The sequence below is a fragment of the Rhinatrema bivittatum genome, chromosome 18, assembly GCF_901001135.1.
Source record: "Rhinatrema bivittatum chromosome 18, aRhiBiv1.1, whole genome shotgun sequence".
Classification (NCBI taxonomy): Eukaryota; Metazoa; Chordata; class Amphibia; order Gymnophiona; family Rhinatrematidae; genus Rhinatrema; species Rhinatrema bivittatum.
The window spans coordinates 43873566-43892661 of NC_042632.1; the positions used below are offsets into that span (position 1 = coordinate 43873566).

At 38.4% G+C, this 19096-nt stretch overlaps 1 protein-coding gene across 5 annotated transcripts in view; it reads left to right on the forward strand.

Annotated features, from left to right (window-relative positions):
• MAPK9 (mitogen-activated protein kinase 9) overlaps nucleotides 1–19096 on the forward strand; it is a 61165-nt gene that overhangs the window by 24212 nt on the left and 17857 nt on the right. For 4 of the 5 annotated variants that reach the window (XR_003853394.1, XR_003853393.1, XM_029583728.1 and 1 more), the window contains exons 6-11: nucleotides 4203–4368; nucleotides 6328–6399; nucleotides 8350–8532; nucleotides 10149–10273; nucleotides 13438–13501; nucleotides 14173–14244. Coding sequence is in view for 3 of the 5 variants with exons in the window: in XM_029583728.1 (XP_029439588.1) it covers nucleotides 4203–4368; nucleotides 6328–6399; nucleotides 8350–8532; nucleotides 10149–10273; nucleotides 13438–13501; nucleotides 14173–14244 (682 nt within the window). In the remaining 2 variants the exon portion in view is untranslated. Of the gene's footprint in view, nucleotides 1–4202; nucleotides 4369–5921; nucleotides 5994–6327; nucleotides 6400–8349; nucleotides 8533–10148; nucleotides 10274–13437; nucleotides 13502–14172; nucleotides 14245–19096 lie in introns of all 5 variants that reach the window. The other variant, XM_029583729.1, reaches the window with a different exon arrangement.

The following is a 19096-nucleotide window of genomic DNA, read 5'->3' on the forward strand; positions in this document are numbered from 1 at the left end:
TTAATTGCCTTCCTAGAACAACATTTCCCAACCAGTATGCTGCGGCTCTGTAGTGTGCCCTGGCTGGAGTTCAGGTGTGCTGCAGCTGCAATCTTGTTTCCTGTTTCCCTCCTGGCCTGCAGGATGTCCTCCCACCAGCAGGGGGGTGTCAGAAAGCAGCACTTAGCAGCAGCTGCTCTTGCTTTCTCCTCTGCAACTGAAACTGCACAGGGTCCTGTAGTCTCAAGAAATCTGCTGGCTCCATGCATTTACGATTGCAGAGGGTAGCTGGAAAGAAGCAGGCACTTGGTAAGCCTGCTCACAGACTTCTGTACAAGGATCGGGGTTGGGGGGTAAGGAAAGGGAAGCTGAATATGCCACAGAGTGTGGGGGTCAGTGAAGGGAAGATGATGATGCCAGGGACGGAGGCAGGCCTGACGTGACCAGGTGTGGCACACCCGGGGAGACGGTGGGCTGGCGGCAGCAGGAGAGGCCATGGGCCGCCAGCAGAACCTAACCAGCTGGCAGCCGAAGAAGGAGAGAGTGCTAGTGACGGAAGATCGGTGGGCCATACGGCCCAAAGATAGATAGCAGGAGGCCCGCGCGCTGCGGTGGAACTTATCCCCACCACGGCCCGATAACAGGAGAGTGTGTGTGTGTGTGTGAGATCCCATGTGTGAGAGCTTCTGTGTGAGAACCTGTGACTGTGTCTGTAAGAGCTTGCTTATTTGTGTATGTTTGTGTGTCATAGGCTTTCACAGGCATATAACATATAATGTATCTGTGAGGGAGAGACAGCTTGTGTTTGTTAGAGGGAGTGTGTGAAAGATTGAATGTGTTATTGTGCATGGGTATGAGAGAGAAGATAAAATTTGTGCAGCCCTACCTCCCCCAATCCATGATGAAATCAGATCCCAGGTATGGAGAGCAGATTTTTAAATCCTTATTAGTTTTAATTATTGGGTATAATTTGTTTCTGCTCTTTTTGAATTTTTTTTTTTTGGTGGGGGGTGGGGATAGAACCATTTTTAATCGGATTTTTTATTCATCTTTTTTTTTTTGGTGTTTGGGAAATCTTTGATATTCTGTTAACTAACTGGTTTGAAATATTCTTTTTATGACTATGATTTTACTGTTATGATTTTTATACTTAATTTTATTTAATGTTTTATGAGGAATGGTAATGTTTCTGTTTTTCTATTGTTGCTTTGCATATAGAGGTTGGCTTGTTGTGGGTTCCAGATCAGTTCTTCTCCTCACGTTTCTGTTTCTACTTTCTGATCTCTTTATTCTGTATTTGGTGAGTGTCTCTCTGTGTTCTGTATATGTGACTGAGGTGAGGTATTTTGCTGGCATGTAATCTCTGTGTAGGGATCTACAACAACCTGGTTTCCTAATAAGAGCTTTTATTGGTGTTCTAGGGCCTGGTGTAATATGTGCAGTGTTGCCTTTTCATAGATAAGGTTGTTAGGGTTGTTTTGGTATGGGAGGTTTACTATATTGTAATGGTAATTCTGTTTGTTTATGGATTTTTGAGGACCATGCTCACATCCAATACGCATTACAAAAAGTGTAATTCCTTAGGAGCTCCAAGTTTTGTATTTATTTATTTATTTATTTATTTGAAGAGTTTTATATACCGTTATTCGGAAAGCCATCATAACGGTTTACAAAGGAATAAATTTTAACAAAGGTTATTAGATATCAACAAACATGTTGTAGTAACAATAATGATAAACATAACCAAGTAAGTCTCTGCAGATATGAGGATGAATGTGGAGTGAGGTTAGAGATGTTGAGAATTAAGGTTATGAGTTTATTTGAGAGTTGGTCTGTGTAGATGATTGTGGATCCAAGAAGAATCTACGAAACAGTAAAGTTTTAAAGTCTTTTTTGAAGGTTTTTATATTGTGTTGAGATCTTAGGTCTTCAGGTAGATTGTTCCAAAGATTAGGGGAGGCGATGGAGAAGGCTCTCTCTCTTGTTGTTGTTAGGTGAGCATCTTTGACAGTAGGGACTGATAAGAGGTTTGAATTGCTGGAACGTAGGTTTCTTGAGGGGTTCTGTAGAGATATGTTAAGGGATATTGATGGACACTCTACCTGGGCAACAACAAGCTAGGTTGAGAGAATGTTGCCCAAATCTCTTCTTGGAGTGAGTGTCCTCACTCCGACGGCCAGCAAATCTTCACTAGAGACCACTGTTCTTTCCGTAGGTCTCATGTTGAATGTGAAAGTGGCCCCCAACCCCCTACGCTCATACCTAATCCCCACCTCGAGTTACTAGGTGGCCCTCCCATAGGGATACAAATACCTGTCTAGGGCATAGGCATTATAGGAAGTCTCTCTCTCTTTCTCTCTCTCTCTCTGGCTTGCACTAACCGATTCTTAAATTTAGCTGTTTATCTGGCAAGTCCTTTGTATGCATTCTTCACGTCATTGCCTAATATTCAAAGTTTTATTTTAGTGTTTGAATTATGTCACTCAGTGTTGACAGCTGACAGGAAATCTGGACTTAATTTATATATTTAAGAATATATATTTTTAGCTGTGTATCATCTGTTCAGTAGATTCAAATTTCAGTAGGTTGTGTTGACATTGAAGATTTTAAAAAACGTGATAACATTTTTGAAGCCTATTCATATGAAACCATTCTCCCATTGCATTCAAGCTTTTTATGATCCTCTGGCATTCTAGGCTGTGCCCATTAACACTTTTCAGTCAAAACTGTCATAACAAATGGAGTAGATAAATTTATCTTGAAGAGTTATTGAAATACTTTAGAAACCTCAACTTTAAATGTATTCAAGTTGTTAGTATATGGAGCAACATTTTTAAAATGATCTGTTATAGTCTACTTACCCCCCAGCTGGATCTTCTGTCACATTTAGAAATTATGGATGATTTTAAATATCTTATTTCTGATTTAGATTTTCTTGTTAGAGAGGCTTTAAAAATTTTGCTACATGGTTATCAACAATTAAAGCAATCATTTCAAATTGAATAGGCAGTCTTGGAATGCAGCTAGTGATCTTCACTGCATTTAAAATTCTAATTTGTTGCTCAGGGTTAAAGAAACACATTTAGTTTTATTTAAAATGCTGTTGGTGTAATGAGTAATGAAACGTTTACAGAATAACTAGAGACAAGAACAGATGGTTATAGGATATTAGTTGATTCTACCTGTATTTCTTTCAATTCTTGAAGCTCCTCCATTATGTATCAATTTTAATTGGTACACATCTTATTGGAGCACTAGGACAGGCTTTTCTTTAGAAAAAAAAAGTAGAGATGGGTGGCTTACAAAAAGCTGTATGGAGTGAGCTTCTAAAAATAATTAAAATGAATATATTTCAGTACAACTCATTGCTATAATTTAATTTTCACAGTCACATTTTTTGCACATCTCTAGATGCCAGTTTCCTCCTGTTAGCTTTGCTTTTTACCAAAACCGAATAGCTACATAATTTGGCTCTGCATATACTGTCAAATCTGTTTTGAAAGCTATGCCCTCTGTATTTATAGCTCCAACATAAAAAATGCAACAAAAGTACCATATTGGGGGTGATGGGTATATTGTTCTTTCTTATGAGAACAGCTTAACTGATCTTAAGAGCTGGTTCCCTGTCTACTACTGTTGGTTTTATTAATGTTGGGTTTTTTGTTTTGTTTTGTTTTTTTTGGAGACTTTTCTGAACTAGTTTCAGGAACTGTTCCCAAATACTGCTGCATTGTGGGCACAAAATAGATGCACATATGTCGCTCCATCCTGGAGCTAGAGTATTAGGCAGTTCCATTTAGGCTCAGATTAATTTGTTTATGCACCAGAGCTATAGTTTAATCATCAATTGTTTTACATTAAGCTCAGTGCTGCCATCTAGTGTTCCCATACTGACAATTGGTTAATGTCAATGATCTTCACTATTTTTCATTCAGGGACCACTTTGGCAAAAAATTTTTTAATGTGAGAGACAAGACTATTGCTGGACAAATCAGTCGAACCGCGTAATTTGTAGTAAAAATAATGTAATGATCACATCCAAGAGCATCTATTTAATGTTAAATATGATTACCCGTAATTGTGTTGTATTTTATAGCTGTGGGTTTTTATTCATCTCTTTTAGCTTTTGTTAGTGTGATGATGGAATGTACTAGCAAATACAGAATTACTTTTAATTCTGTTACACAGCAGCAGTTTATTTACTAATGTAATTGTTTCCTTAGGATTTGAAACCCAGCAATATAGTAGTAAAATCAGATTGCACTCTTAAGATCCTTGATTTTGGACTGGCAAGGACAGCATGCACCAATTTTATGATGACACCATATGTAGTAACTCGGTATTACAGAGCTCCAGAGGTAATTCTTGGAATGGGCTATAAAGAAAATGGTAAGTTTGGAAGGAGGAGGTATTTTTTATTTTTTTGCTCTGTTTTTGCAAAAATGTTGTTGCTTCAGGTAATTAGTATTTTCCACAATGCATGAAATAAATCAGCTGGAGCTGACATAAAGCGTTTGAAAGAGGCTGCAGGAAGGAAATGTGATGGTAAATGTTTAATTCATATGCTATTAAATATAGATTGTGCCAATAGATGAATTTAATCACTGTATTATCACTTTCCAGCCTGCAGTTGAGAAGTGTTAAAATGACTGAGAACAAGAGTGAACAACATTACACATAACATGACTTTATCCATTTTATGATCAGTGCTTAAAATATATATGTGTATATAAAAATATCACTTTTGAATGTGAGTGATTACAAATTGGCATGAGCACTTTATAATTAAGTGATAGGAAGTCTTTTTTTTTCTTCTCTAAAGATGTAAGTGATAGTAGCTCTTTGGAAGACATGGAGGCTCATTAGTCTTTTAGCTCTTATTATGAAGGTTGGAAATTTGTAGACAAAATATGCATTTCTGTTTGTAAGCGTACCTTGGCAATTTATGGGACCTTGTGAACATCAAAGTGTATGTCTGTATCTAAATTCTAAAAAAAAAAAATTCAGTGTAGTTGAATAGCACTGATCAGAAAGGTCTTAGTTAATACATTGTCTGAATCTTTTAATTATTTCTATTTTCAATCCCCCCCAAAAATAGAAGATTAATTTGTTTTTCATTAGGTGTTTATTTAGAACTCATTTAAACACACACAGGAATTCTTAATTGTATTTTTTATTGTTTTTGATGGCTGTTAATGACAGACTGCAGGCATAAGTGCCAAAAGATCTTTTTTGTGTGTGTGTGTGGGGGGGGGGGGGGAGTGTGACAGGAATTTTACATTTCCTGCATTGCATGATGCAATTTTGGTTGTTCAACTTAATTGACCTGTAGAGGTGATGGGCGGTGGAGATTGTGAATCAAAACCACAGTATGTGCACCTTATGCTCACCAAACCATGCAAGGGGAATTGGAACAGTGTTTGCATGAGAGATGCATAACAATAGACAATGCTACCAACCTGTCTGACTTTATCTGATGAGACTGAAAGTCAAATCTAGTTTTAGGGGGTTCCCACATTGAGATTGGATAGGGGAAAAGGGGAGGGACCATCTGCTGCTGTCCCTCTTGGCCTGCTTCTGATGTCTCTACTGTGTAGGCTGCTGCAACCCTCAGCCCTCAGTGTTCTTGAGGAGCTGGAGGGATGGCGGACGGGCAGCATCACAAGTGAATGAACCCTGGCAGGCTAGGCAGTTCCTTACATTGTGATATTCCATTTTAAGCCGCAACATGTGAGTGTAGGACCAAAAAAAAAAATATTAAGCTGCATTATCAAAATTTTCCTTTTGAAATGGAAAACTTTTTAAAAATCTGTTTAACGTGTAAATATATTTTCTGAGGCTGATAAAATTAGGTCATTTTTTTTTATGAGTAAATGAATGAGTCCCATAACATTTCTTTAATTCTTTGGTTATTTGTTCTCATCACATGTAATATTTGATAGTGGATCTCTGGTCTGTGGGGTGCATAATGGCAGAAATGGTCCTCCATAAAGTCCTGTTTCCAGGAAGGGATTGTATCCTTCACTGTGATATATTGTGGAATGAAATAGATAGCAAGCACTCTTTTTTTTTTTTTAAGATTTTAAAAGTAATTTACACTGCATCTTTTTTTTTTCATGAATTCAGAAATCTTAAAATTGAGTGTTGCCGGCATTCATGCTGTTTTGGGGAATTCATCTTTGCAATTATTTTGTTTTCACAACCTGAAATTATATATTACTAGAACCTTTTTAGAGTGTTGGCATTTTTTCTTATTTTTAATTTGACCTTTATTTCTGTTTCTATTATTTTGGCTCACTGTACTTTTTTTTTTTTTTTTTTTTATAATTCATTTCATTTTATTTTCAGTTGATATCTGGTCAGTGGGGTGCATCATGGGAGAATTGGTGAAAGGTTGTGTGATATTCCAAGGCACTGATCGTATCCTTCCCCAGTCATCCTTGAATCCCCAGCCATATTCTCCATATCCTCCTCCTGTGACATGTATGTGCTAGGGTCATGTTGAAAGAAAACAACATAGAGTACTTGACTAGTATGCATTTTCTGTCATCTGATAAATAGAATTACTGGGTTTTAACTTAATCACATTTAATTTGAGCTTTATTTGATTTTTATAGTCTATTTTTTTTTCACTGTGTCTGTACATATATGTATGTGGGATATATAGCTATTTCTGGCATAAGTGCTGAGAAATCACTTAAAATATCCTTTTTAAAGGATAAAGGAATCCTTTGGTTGCCATATTCAATTAATATATTAATGAATATGCATCAAAATGAAATGCAAAATCTGAACCAGAACTTTACTTAGATGCTGATCTCAATTGACTAACAACTGAAGTGACTTGTGTAATTATGGGTTTTGTAAAAGGGAAAATACAGTTCTTTATTTCAGTGACTCTGCTGAGTAAAAAACATTAAACGCTATAACTTTTAAAGGCTAACTTTTATATAGAAACTAGAATTCAGAGGTACAGATTCTGAATCTAATTCAATAACCTAAATCTTCATTTTTGGTACCAGACTTTGCATTGTGTCCAAACAGACTGAGCACAAAAGAAATACATTTCATGTTGCTGATTTTTCCCTTCCATTGTTCACCCCTTTTCTTCATCCCTAAAAGCCTGCTGATCAACCTAACACAGCCGCCAATTCTTCAAATGTGCCTTTTCTCACACTTTTGCTGCCACTCACTGCTCTGGTGCTGCTTTTTTTTTTTTTTTTTTTTTGCATAGTTAGCAAACAATTTTCCAATTTCCCCTATTTGTACAGATGCCTTTTTTATATCTACATTTTGCTTTAATATTAGGTTGCAGTGAGAAAACGTTGATCCAAGATTTTTAAATCAGTCTCAACTAGACAAATCATAATGGAAGCCGGAGGTGCCTTCTTGGAGGAGCACAGGAGCTATTTTCTTACAAAATGCTCCTTGTAACATCAGTCTTGGGGGAGCTAAGATGGGGAAAATTTTATAAAAATGTATTGAATAATTTTATTTTGTTGTGGCCTTAGAATGAATTTATTTTTGTAATAGTTTCAAATTCTGGTTCCCAGTTTATATATTTTGAAAAGGTGGTTAGATTTTTATTGTATGTCATTGCATATGATTGTTAAACTATTATGCTTTCTGTTCATTTATACTGTTTTCTGGAAATGTTATTTAAAAATAGTCCTAGATAAATAACTGTAGATTATCCATTAAAACAAATTAAGTTCTCCGGTTTACAGATAACATTACTGAACCAGATATTGCAGATATTTTGTATACATTGAATTTTAAAATGTTTAGCCTGTCTGAATTTTTGTCCCAAGTCTGAGTGTCTTTCCCTTTTAACATTAAGGTGGTTTCCAGATTTAAAACAAAGAGCATATATAAAATTACAAATTGTAGACTAAAACACAAATCATTAACTGATACTAAACCTGCAATTAGCTAAAATGGAAATAAAACTAGTAAGTGAAAGAAATTGACAAATAAAACATAGCAATAATAAATTCATAAAACAGCATAGAAAAATGTAGTCTACAATTAAAATGTTTAGAAGAGCCAGGTTCTAACTAATTTCTTATAAAATACAACGCACCCTCCACTGACTTCTTATGATTTGTGGTGTTGCATTATTTATTTATACTTTTTCATTCATTGAGCTTATTTAAACTTGATTAACACCACCAGAGGTGCTGAATTTTAACAGGATTAGATGTTTATGTAATTGCTAGGGTGGACTTATTCACATTTCTTGTTTCAGCTCAGAATGCTCATTAGCAAAAGAGAATGCCCCTTTCTCCAAGTTTTATATTAATCCGTATTACGTAATACAAATAACTGGTAACATGAAGTATTTAGTATTTTCCTGAAGATATTGTGTAGATATTGATCAATGGAACAAAGTTATTGAACAGTTAGGAACACCATCAGCAGATTTTATGAAAAAACTACAGCCCACTGTCAGGAATTATGTGGAAAACCGACCAAAATATCCTGGTATCAAATTTGAAGAGCTCTTTCCAGACTGGATATTTCCGTCAGAATCCGAACGTGACAAATTAAAAAGTAAGGCTCTTTTTTTTTCCTTGTCAAAGTTTTATGTCAATAAGTTTGTGTGTGCATGAGGGGATGTATATTCATTTTCTTTCATTGCTCTATGTGCATAAAGGGGTAGATTTTATAAACTTGCGCACACGAGAGCTTAAGGACCTTCACAGAAACTAACCCCCCCCCCTCCCCATTGCTATAATTGTTGCTGTAATGTCTAGGTCCTACTTGGAGCAAAGCTAAGAAAGGACAAGACCCTAGGTGGCGTCTAATGAAGACCCATGAAGTTTTGAGTCTCTTTGGATGGATGGCTAAAATTTGAGTAATAAATAAGTGATGTTTCATCAACTACTGTAACTGCCCTGTTACAAATGAGTGAGCTGGTTTGGTGCAGATTCTAACTGGCTGGAGGCTCAGCCTTTTTTTTTTTTTTTTTTAACTCCATATATAAGGCAAAATTAATAGATAAAAAATGCAAGATTTCTCTGCCACCTTTTACACTCTTTCTAAGTCTCTTCCAACTTAATTGTCAAACTTAATTTACAGGGTGATTTCTGTTTTAGCCTTTTGTAATTTGTTCAGTGGAACAAGTTGGATGAGCATCACTCATTTTTGCTCTCCTAGACACACACACACATGCCACAATGTGTACATATTTGCAGTGTGTGTACATTTGAAAAAAAGTCTTGTGTGTGTGTGTATGTAAATGTCTGCAGGTCATGAATCTGCCTCTTTCTTCTCCTGAATTGATGGTTTGGGGTAATACAAAAGAGATGTCTTCCAGCTGTTTTCTTGGGTTCAAGCAGCTTAAAACATTATGGGCCGGATTTTAAGAAGTTCGCCCGATTTTATAATGTGTGCGCAGCCGCACGCATGTTATAAAATCTGGGGTCAGCGCGCGCAAGAGGGTGCACACTAGTGCACCTTGCGCACACCGAGCCCTAGGGGAGCCACGATGGCTTTCCCCATTCCCTCTGAGGCCGCTCCGAAATTGGAGCGGCCTCAGAGGGAACTTTCCTTCCGCCCCCCAGCCCTACCTAAACCCCCCCAGAGGCACCTGCCTCTGGGCCTACGGAGGCCTCTGGCCACGTCCCCGCCCCGGACCACCCATGCCCCGCCCCTTTTTTCAAGCCCTGGGACATACGTGCGTCCTGGGGCTTTGCGCGCATTGCCGGGTCTATGCAAAATAGGCTCGGCGCGCATAACCCCAGCTGGATATACGCGTGTAGGGCTTTTAAAATCTACCCCAAAATTTTTAATGAACATAAGAAATTTCCATGTTGGGTCAGACCAAGGGTCCATCAAGCCCCCAGCATCCTGTTTCCAACAGAGGCCAAACCAGGCCACAAGAACCTGGCAATTACCCAAACACTAAGAAGATCCCATGCTACTGATGCAATTAATAGTAGTGGCTATTCCCTAAGTAAACTTTTCCCTTTCTTTAGTTTAGTACTTTGAATTTTGCTACATGCATGCGATATTGCAGTTGTAAGCTTTTGCTAAAGGTCATCATTTGAAAAAGGTTTATTTTGCTATAATAAAGTACTTTTTATAATTTTGGGCTTTTTTTTTTTAAAGCTACTTATATATCATACACCTTATTCATCTTTCCTTTTTTTTTTTTTTTTTTGTAGCAAGTCAGGCTAGAGATTTGCTGTTCAAAATGTTAGTGGTAGATCCGGACAAGCGAATCTCTGTAGATGAAGCTTTGCGTCATCCATATATTACTGTCTGGTATGATCCTGCTGAAGCTGAAGCAGTAAGTAGAAACTTAAAATGTATTTTCTCAGAAGTGTCATAAAATGAATGCTTGTGTCTGTGCTGTTTGCATTCCTCAACAAGAAATACTTACTGTCAAAGTACAGAATTGCAGCCCACTTAATTTTGGGGTTAGACCTTCCCAATCAATTCAGCCTTTCGAGATGTTATCTTTTCACATCTTAATTCCAATTTTGTATTGAAATTTCCAGAATGTATATTCCCATTGTATAAAACAAATTGATCAAAGATTACACAAAAAGAGAAAAAAATACCATTTAAACAATAAACATTTAAAAGCAAAGGTCTACATTTCTGAATATAAGCTTTATATGATACTGGGTAATATAAGTAGGGCTTCTGATTTTAGGTGTTTAGCTGGAAAATAAATTTACAATTTATAATTAGGGCTTCTAAAAAAGCTGTGTCTTCGTGGCTTCCTTTTTCCAACTGAATCAAATACATACATTTGTCTAATTGAGTTTTTTCCATGGATTAGGCACAAAAACAAAGTAGAGGCAGGATTTATTTATTTATGAACTTTTATATACCTGCATTCGTAGAACACATCAGGCTGGTTTACAATTAACTAAAAGAAGGAAATTACAATGAACGAGGATAGGGGGGAGGGAGCAGGTAGGAAAAGGGGTGGGGTGGGCAGGGGGATAGGAACAAGGCTCTGGGAGAAAGAGAGAGAACGAGAGTAGGAAGGGAAAGAGAAAAGTAACCAAATTAATTGCTAAAGATCTAAAGAACACAACGTATGCAGAGAGAATTAACTGGATTAACAGTATACAGATATATACAAGACAAATGCGAATTCTAGAAGGCTCAAGGCTGTTAGGGGATTAAGGTAATACTGGGGGTAAATGAGGCTAAGGAGCCAGGGTGGTTCTAGGGGAGAGAGGATAGGGAGGCGAGGAAGCCAGGGTGGTTCAAGGAGGAATAGAGTAAGTTTGGTTAGTATCCGGATAAGCCTGCTTGAAAAGCCATGTCTTGATACCTGTTTTGAATTGGATTGGCAGAGGAGGAGTGAGAGAGTAATAAAGAAAGTGGTGTTTTTCTAATAAACTTTGTTTTGTATTTTTTGTTTTATTTTTTTGCATTGGGAAGTTTTATCAGGATTTATTGGTTAAAACTGAAAATTAGAAGCCCTAAATATAAGCAAGACTACCTGAAGAGCATCAAAGATGACTTCAATCACTTAGATACAGCCATAAATTATTCTACTTGCAAACCTGCTGATACATTAAAATAATAGTTCACTTTCATCTGCATAGTTCCAGAATAATTGTAACTGAGCAAACTCTACGACCAGTTTATCCAGACCATTCTTAGTCTCCTTACTGAAAGAGCAATCATGTTTTTAAAAGTTTTCCTCAAATTAAAAAAAAAATCCTTTACATGTCTTAATTCAGATGACACGGAGTTGAGTGGAAGGCTTGTGTCCTTTTTTTCTAACAGCGAGGGGATAACTAGGAATGGCTTCTAAGAGTTGTACTGGGCTCATAGCTCTTCACTGTAAAGGAGAGATAATAAGGGCCAGAGCCATTAAAAGTTGATATTGGGTTTGTTCATGAAACTGATACTGTGTCGACATATCAAATATAGAGCAAACATAGGAGATGAAAGGCTAGGTGCTTTATCTTTAGTGGCTGGCTGCAGAGGAAGTAGATCCACTGCAACAGAAACTGGAAATGCGACGAAACTGCACTACCTTCTCTCTCAAATCTTTATTTATTTCTCAGTCTTCTATAACTCACAAACAGCAAGCTGACCAAGGCGGTTTACAACAATCAAATAAGTATAGGAGGAAGTGATTGTTTGCTTGCAATACAACTACAAAAATAACCATAATTACCACAAAATTCTTTGTCTCTATTATGTACCGTCAGCAATAATGTTATTGGAAACATAGAATCCAATCTAGGTTTATATTTAGATTTTTATTTAGGTTTAGCTTAATGCCTTTTCAGTGGGAGCTCAAAGTGCATTATATTCAGGTACAGTAGGTATTTCCCTGTACCTAGAGGGCTTATAGTCTGAGGAGTAAATTTTCAAAGGGGTTTCACGCGCAAGTAGAATGTATTCGCTGATATGCTATCTTATAAATATCAAGAGAATGCAAGTATTTTCCGTTTCGGTCATACATTTTATCAGTGGAAAAAAAGGCGGGCTAGGGGTGTTCCAGGGTGTGGTTCGAAGTACCTTAGGTAGGTGCTATTTTGTAAGAGAGAGATGCTTATATTACTGAACTTATTCGTACACTTTTATTCCTGCTCATTGACTGGCACAAGTGAAATCGGATTTATTTGTTGGCTGCAGTTTTTGAGCGGGAGGTCTAGGTGAATTTGTGGGATTTCAGGATGGTGTTAGAGGGGGACTAGGTGTTTGGGTAATTGCCAGGATCTTGTGGCCTGGTTTGGCCTCTGTTGGAAACAGGATGCTGGGCTTGATGGACCCTTGGTCTGACCCAGCATGGCAATTTCTTCTTATTGGTGGAGGTATCTGCAAACTGATAATTTCAAGTACATGCACAAGTAAGAATTTTCCAAACAGTAAATGTGCATATTTTATAAATTACCTGCCTCTGTGTATAAATTGGAGTCATTACATGTACATGTTTGTTTTTATGCAAGTATGTTTATAAAATAACTAGAGAAAGCATGCACTTTCTTGCATTGGAAATATTCACGTGTACTTTTGGAGCAGAAATATGTGGAATTTTATAAACTCTGCAGCTCCTGCCACACAGTTTATAAAATACCTGCATAAATCTCCACGCTTCCGCATGCATGCATGTATAAATGCTATACTGCGGATAGCTTTGAAAGTTAGGCTCTTTAGTTTATATTTGAGGCAATAGAGGGTGAAGTGACTTGCCCAAGGACACACACAGCATAAGTGGGGAAAAGCAGGATTTGAACCTTGACTCCCTAATTTATTTATTTTATTTATATAAACAATTTTATAGCCTGCTGGTCCACCAGTCTCAGCAGGTAACAACATACGTACACAGTAAACGGAGAACAAATGTTCTCAGTCTGATGTTTTAACCACTAAGCTGCTCTTTCATTGTCCACTGGTATTGTCAAAAATGAAATGTTGTGATAAACTTAATTTGTGAAATACCCAAATTACTGTGAATTAAATCTTGCTTTGTAGCCTCCTCCCCAGATCTATGATGCCCAGCTGGAAGAACGAGAACATGACATTGAAGAGTGGAAAGGTAAACACATCTTCATGCTTTATAGGCCAAAGAAACTGTAGCCCAGTTTCTCCCACCCATAGAGCATTGGGCTGCTAGACTTTAGGAAACACACTGAAAAAGTAATACCTGGAAAGTTATTTACTGATCTCTAGATCTTTTTGTGCTATTGTTCTGGGGGGAATCTAGGAGGTTGCATGTTTGGGCAACAGTTACGCAGGTGTTCATAGATGGCAACTGGACTATATCCTTGGTAATGTGGACAGGAATAATTGGGCAGACTGAAGGGGTAATTGGTCTTTTTCTGCCATCCTCTACAACGTTATGGCACCATGAGCCTCTTGCTTGACTCAAATATGAATATTTTCATGAGCTAAGCTCTTATTTTACAGGAGAGGCATCACAATCTCCTATTTTAAAAAACATGTTTCCTGATTTATGCTTTTATTTTTTTTCCTTAAGTTGCTTTTAGCTCATAGTGGGGTGAGCTAAAATGACTTGTGGATTATAAAAAGTAATACAGTAATGTGGTAAAGTTACCAATGTATCCAAAGTCAACCTATTAGATATGTTTAAGCAACCATATTCAAACTGTACCTTCAGGTGAATTATTGCTGGAAAGTATGTTATGATATATTTGAAGTTGTGCAGTTTTTAGATTTTTCTTGATCATGTTCCCTTTGTCTTTGAAGAGCTTATATACAAAGAAGTGTTGGACTGGGAAGAGAGAAGCAAAAACGGTGTGGTAAAAGAGCAGCCATCAGGTTGGTCATTAGTTACATTGTTTTATTTACAATATCTATTCTGTTGATGAGCAGGGCTGAATTGGACATGAGGGTGACGACATCCAGTGGTGCCGAATGGACCCTTCTGTCCTAGCTCACAAAGCATTTGCTCTGCTGAGCATGTGTAGGAGTTCCTGCATACACTCTGCCGCATGAATCCCTCAGTCTTTTTTTTTTTTTGTCCAAGCTTCTGCTTGGATGTGTGCTCTCTCGCTCTCTCTCTTTCTCTCTATTTGATTTTGGTATTTTTGTAGCTTTTTTACTTTTTTTCCTTCAAGCTCTGCAGCCCCTCAACAGCAATTTTCAGCGCTATTTAAAAAAAAAAAAAAAAGTAATAAAAATTGTGGCTTCAACAAGGACTGTGTGGGTGACTGGAAGATGTCTATTGCTGATGGCCACGAAACGTCTGGGAGCTAGGCCATAACACAGCCAACTGCTATGATTGTGGCCAGATGTCAAAGATCCCAGAGGAATGGGACCTGGAAGTTGGAAGTACTTAACAGGTTGGTGAAAAGCCTTTGGTTTTCATGCATCCACCAGTGCAGTTGACCCAAGAAGGAGCCCCATCCTGGAATTCACTAGGAGCTTCTCAGGAAGATGACCCCCATAGTGGTCTCAGAGGAGGATGTCTCTTCCCCAACTCCCGGCCACAGGACACAGCAGCCCATAGACCAGGTGGCAGAACTGAAGACTTTCTTTGCTTCACTGGCAGCAAGTGACAAGGAGCGCATTCTTCAGCCTCTTCTGTCCAGAGTGGTTGATTTATTCCCTTAGAGGGTAGTCCCTCTCATCTCTGCTGCAGGAGCTCCTATTAGAAAGTACTAGTGGCGGGATACCTCTGTGGAGGTGTATCTAGCCAGTCTTTGGAAGGGGCATGGAATACCATCATCTGGAGCATGCCCTGGGAATAGTCTTCTCCAAGACAGAGGACACCTCCCCAATCACCTTCATCATCTAGGTTTGGTTTGTGTCCTTTCGCCTCTTGATTCTAAGGAAGGGTCTACAGGGTTTCCCTCAGATCCTCTACCTGATCTACTAGAACATTCTTCACCACCAAAAGACCTCTCATACTCCAAATTCTTGCACAAGCTTGGCAAGGCAATGGGTGTTAATGTTCCTAAGGAGCTGTATTGAGGTCTTTGGCCTTCTCTAGGTTCTGGAAACACTGTTTGAGCCTGCAGTAATCCAATTTCATCCAGTTGTATGGAATTTATAAAAAAGAATGTGGGAGAGTATGGTCTCCTGTCCCCCAATAGCCAGGAAATTGGACCTGAAATATAGATTGCAGCAAACCCAGGTTTTGAGTTGAAGAGTTACTTCATTCAGTGGTAGTAGTTGGCATTAAGGTGAGCTAAAAAAACTAAAATTTTCTCCAAAACTCCACCTCCCCTGGGTAAGACCCTTGATTATAGACAGCTTTGGGAAGAAGGTCTTCCAGAGCTCAATGCCTAGCGCCCACATTGAGGTTCACCAGTTCTACATGGTACAATACTTACACTGTTATTTCAACAAGCTGAAACCCCTGGTAGAGTTGCTGAATGGATAGCAAGAAAGCTGTCAGCAGGCTCTTCTGAGAACCTTGCCATCTCCACTTAGCGTATGAATTTTTCGATACCAAAGTGAGATCTTCTGTGGCTGTTGAAGTAGGCCAGATGGCCTGACTGACAGCCAGTAGCTTGCATAAAGATATCTGACAAGTTGGCTAATGAACCTTGTTCGGGGGAATACCCCTTTGGAGGAAAGGTCAGAGAGACAATAACGCAAATAAAGGTGTAACATTCTGCCATTTAGGATCTATTGACAGGAACCGAACAGCCGTCGACTTGTAAACATCCGTACTTCTCTTTTAAACACTGCTCCTTACAGAGATGCCCCTTCAAGTTTATGGTATCTTGCACCACCTATATGAAGGTTAGTCCAGGAGACATCAACCAAAGATGCAACAACTGATCCAGCCTAAACTTGGGCCTAGTTTTTGACAGGACTCTACCTCTAGGCCATGACCCCTCTTGTAGGGGGAGGATTTGCTGTTTTCCAGAGGAGTGGAAAAAGCTCACCAAGGACCGTTGAGTCCCCAAATTGTGGAATCTGGTTGCCATTTGTCCTTCTCCCATCTTCCAGCGTTGTACCACTGTTCAGCCTTCAATCCAGATCTGTCTCACTCAACCCAGTGCCATCTTGAGGTGGAGTTGCTTCTCAGTCAGTGGGCAATAGAACCTGTCCCTCCCAGACAACTTGGCAAGGGGTTCTTCTGCTGTTATCCCCAAAAAGTCAGGTGGATTGAGACTCAATCTGGCTTTACAAATCCCAGTAGTCCACTCTCCATATGAGTGGCTTCAGCGTGGTTTTTCAGTAAATGCTCTGCTGCAACTCCCAGCTTGGGACTCCCCACACATTATGGCTAATACAGCCCTGCTTATCAGTGGAGAAAGCAAGTTTGTTTACCATAAATGGGGTTCTTCTAGACCAGGAGTGGAAATACCAGTTCTCAAGGGCCACAAACCAGTCAATTTTTCTGGATATTCCTAATGAATATGCATACGAGAGATTTGTATGCACTGTGCCTCAATTATATGCAGATCTATTTCATGCATATTCATTAGTGATATCCTGAAATCCTGACTGGGTTGCAGCCTTCGAGGACTGGAATTGCCCATCGCTGTCCTAGACAGCAGGCTGAATTAGCCATGTTTTAATACCCACCTGCCTCCCTAGAGAGTTGACCACTAAATCTAAGTTCTGCAATCAACTGAGAGGCTCGCGAGGTAGCAGGCTTGTGGGAACTTCTACACATGCCCATGTAGCAAGCACATGGTCACATGCAGCAGAGTTTTCTGCAGGTAGAATATTTTGCTTGAAAATTATGCATGCAAATGCAACATGGACTTTTAGCCACATGGAGAGCAAGCAGTTCTAGGACAGCAGATTTATGCAGGAAAACTGCTTTTTTTTACCCACGGAAATCACCTTGAAAATTTAACTTCATGGAGGGTAATTTTCAAAAGGATTTACATGCACCCCCCCCCCCCCCCCCGTTTTATGCACATAAATGGCCTTTTGAAAACTAGCTGGGAGGACCGTGTGTGTAATAGCATGCTCGGAAGCCATTGTCGTGTGCTTTTGTACACACTACAAAAAGGTGTTCCAGGAGGGTGGAGCTGAGGCAGGGATAGAATTTAAAATGTATTTTTTATTTCTGAAAATATGCCTGTAAATATTTGTGGACAAAGTTACGCCTGCTCCCGAGTGCCTGTATGTCTGTGCCAGTTATGCATGCACCTGCCAATTGTTAGAGCAGATTTATGTGCATAAATCTGCAGGCGAAAAATACTTGCAGACTTTAGCATATGTGGACTATTTTATACATAACGAGGACCATTTTCACTTGATAAATATCTCTTTAAGTAGTTACCAGAAATCTGAATGTATAAATTCATGTGCTTTCTTGGCTAACAAATGCAAAGCTATGAAAATCTAATTTATTAGTAAGAAATATTTGTTGACACTACACTTTACCACAAGAGTTCTGGCAGTTTTAGTCTAAGGTCACCAAAAACATTTGGTTTGAATGGCAGAATTATGAAACCACTTTATTACAAAACTTCAGCATGAATCATAAGCATTCTAATGTGGTAAACTATAATTCTGCCTTTTTATTATACTGTTAAATTGCAAATGGCATGTAGACTTTACCATTCCAGGACATGTGAAAAGTTACATTTGAAATTCAGTAGTCTTAGCTCAAATTCTAGGAATTATGTAATATACAGTAGATGTGCAGAGCACAAAAGAATGGACTCTTAACTCAAGGAGGAAAGCATAGATTACTAAATTTAGCACTGAAATAACACAGCAACCATTCTGTCTTTAGCTAAGCTTAGCACCAATTTCAGTTTAATTTTCCTGAGCTTATCTTACTCTGTGTCTGAGAAATCGAGTTAATTTGACCCTACTGCTTTTGGTTCAGTTTTTAAAATTATGAAAACCTTAATCATGAGGAGCAAGCTTCTCTCATCCTCTGTTCCCCATCAAAACAAAAATACATAGAAGCCTTCTGTATAATAGATGAGCTAGGAGTAAGTAAAAAAAAAAAAAAAAGGTATAAAGATGATTTGTTGCAGGGACTTTTAATGGAAATGTACAGAAATAACTGCATCACAAAAGCAATGCTTATTATGAAAAAAAATCCACTGTACACAGTAATTCTTGAATGCTTTGCAACCAGTGGATACCACGTACACAAGTTGCAGTTGATAAACATGTCACTAACCAAATGGATTTATTTCTTGCTTCTGTTTAATTCAGTGTAAATTTAGACGGGTATTAAACTACAATATATCCTTCATTAACATCTTTAAACCATTGCTGCCTCCTAATTGAAGAAGAGTGTTTCATATTGGCAAAATGTTATTTTTCCTTTTCTACCAGTTTGATCTCTGTATACAATGCTCTCCTGTTAGGGAAACAGCAGCCTTCAGAAATTAAGGTGAAGATTGTGGCAGTGTGTATTACAATTCAAGGGAGAGAATCTTATCAGTAGAGCGGGGTTCCCCAAACTTTTAGACAATATGACCTCATTTTACCACTTGGAAATGTATATGATCCCAGATGACTAAAGCAAATGAATGACCCTCCTCTAACAATCACTCCACTCTCACCCTCCCCGCACTCTCATTTCTGCTTTTTACTTCTCCAGTTGATCCTTTGTCAACCTCTATCCACTTCGGATGACCTCCTCTCTCAATCTCCACCCCTCCAGCTGGTCTTCTCTTACATCACTCAGCTCTTGTTACCTCCCTCTTTTTGCATTCCCCAGGCTGATCATCTCTCA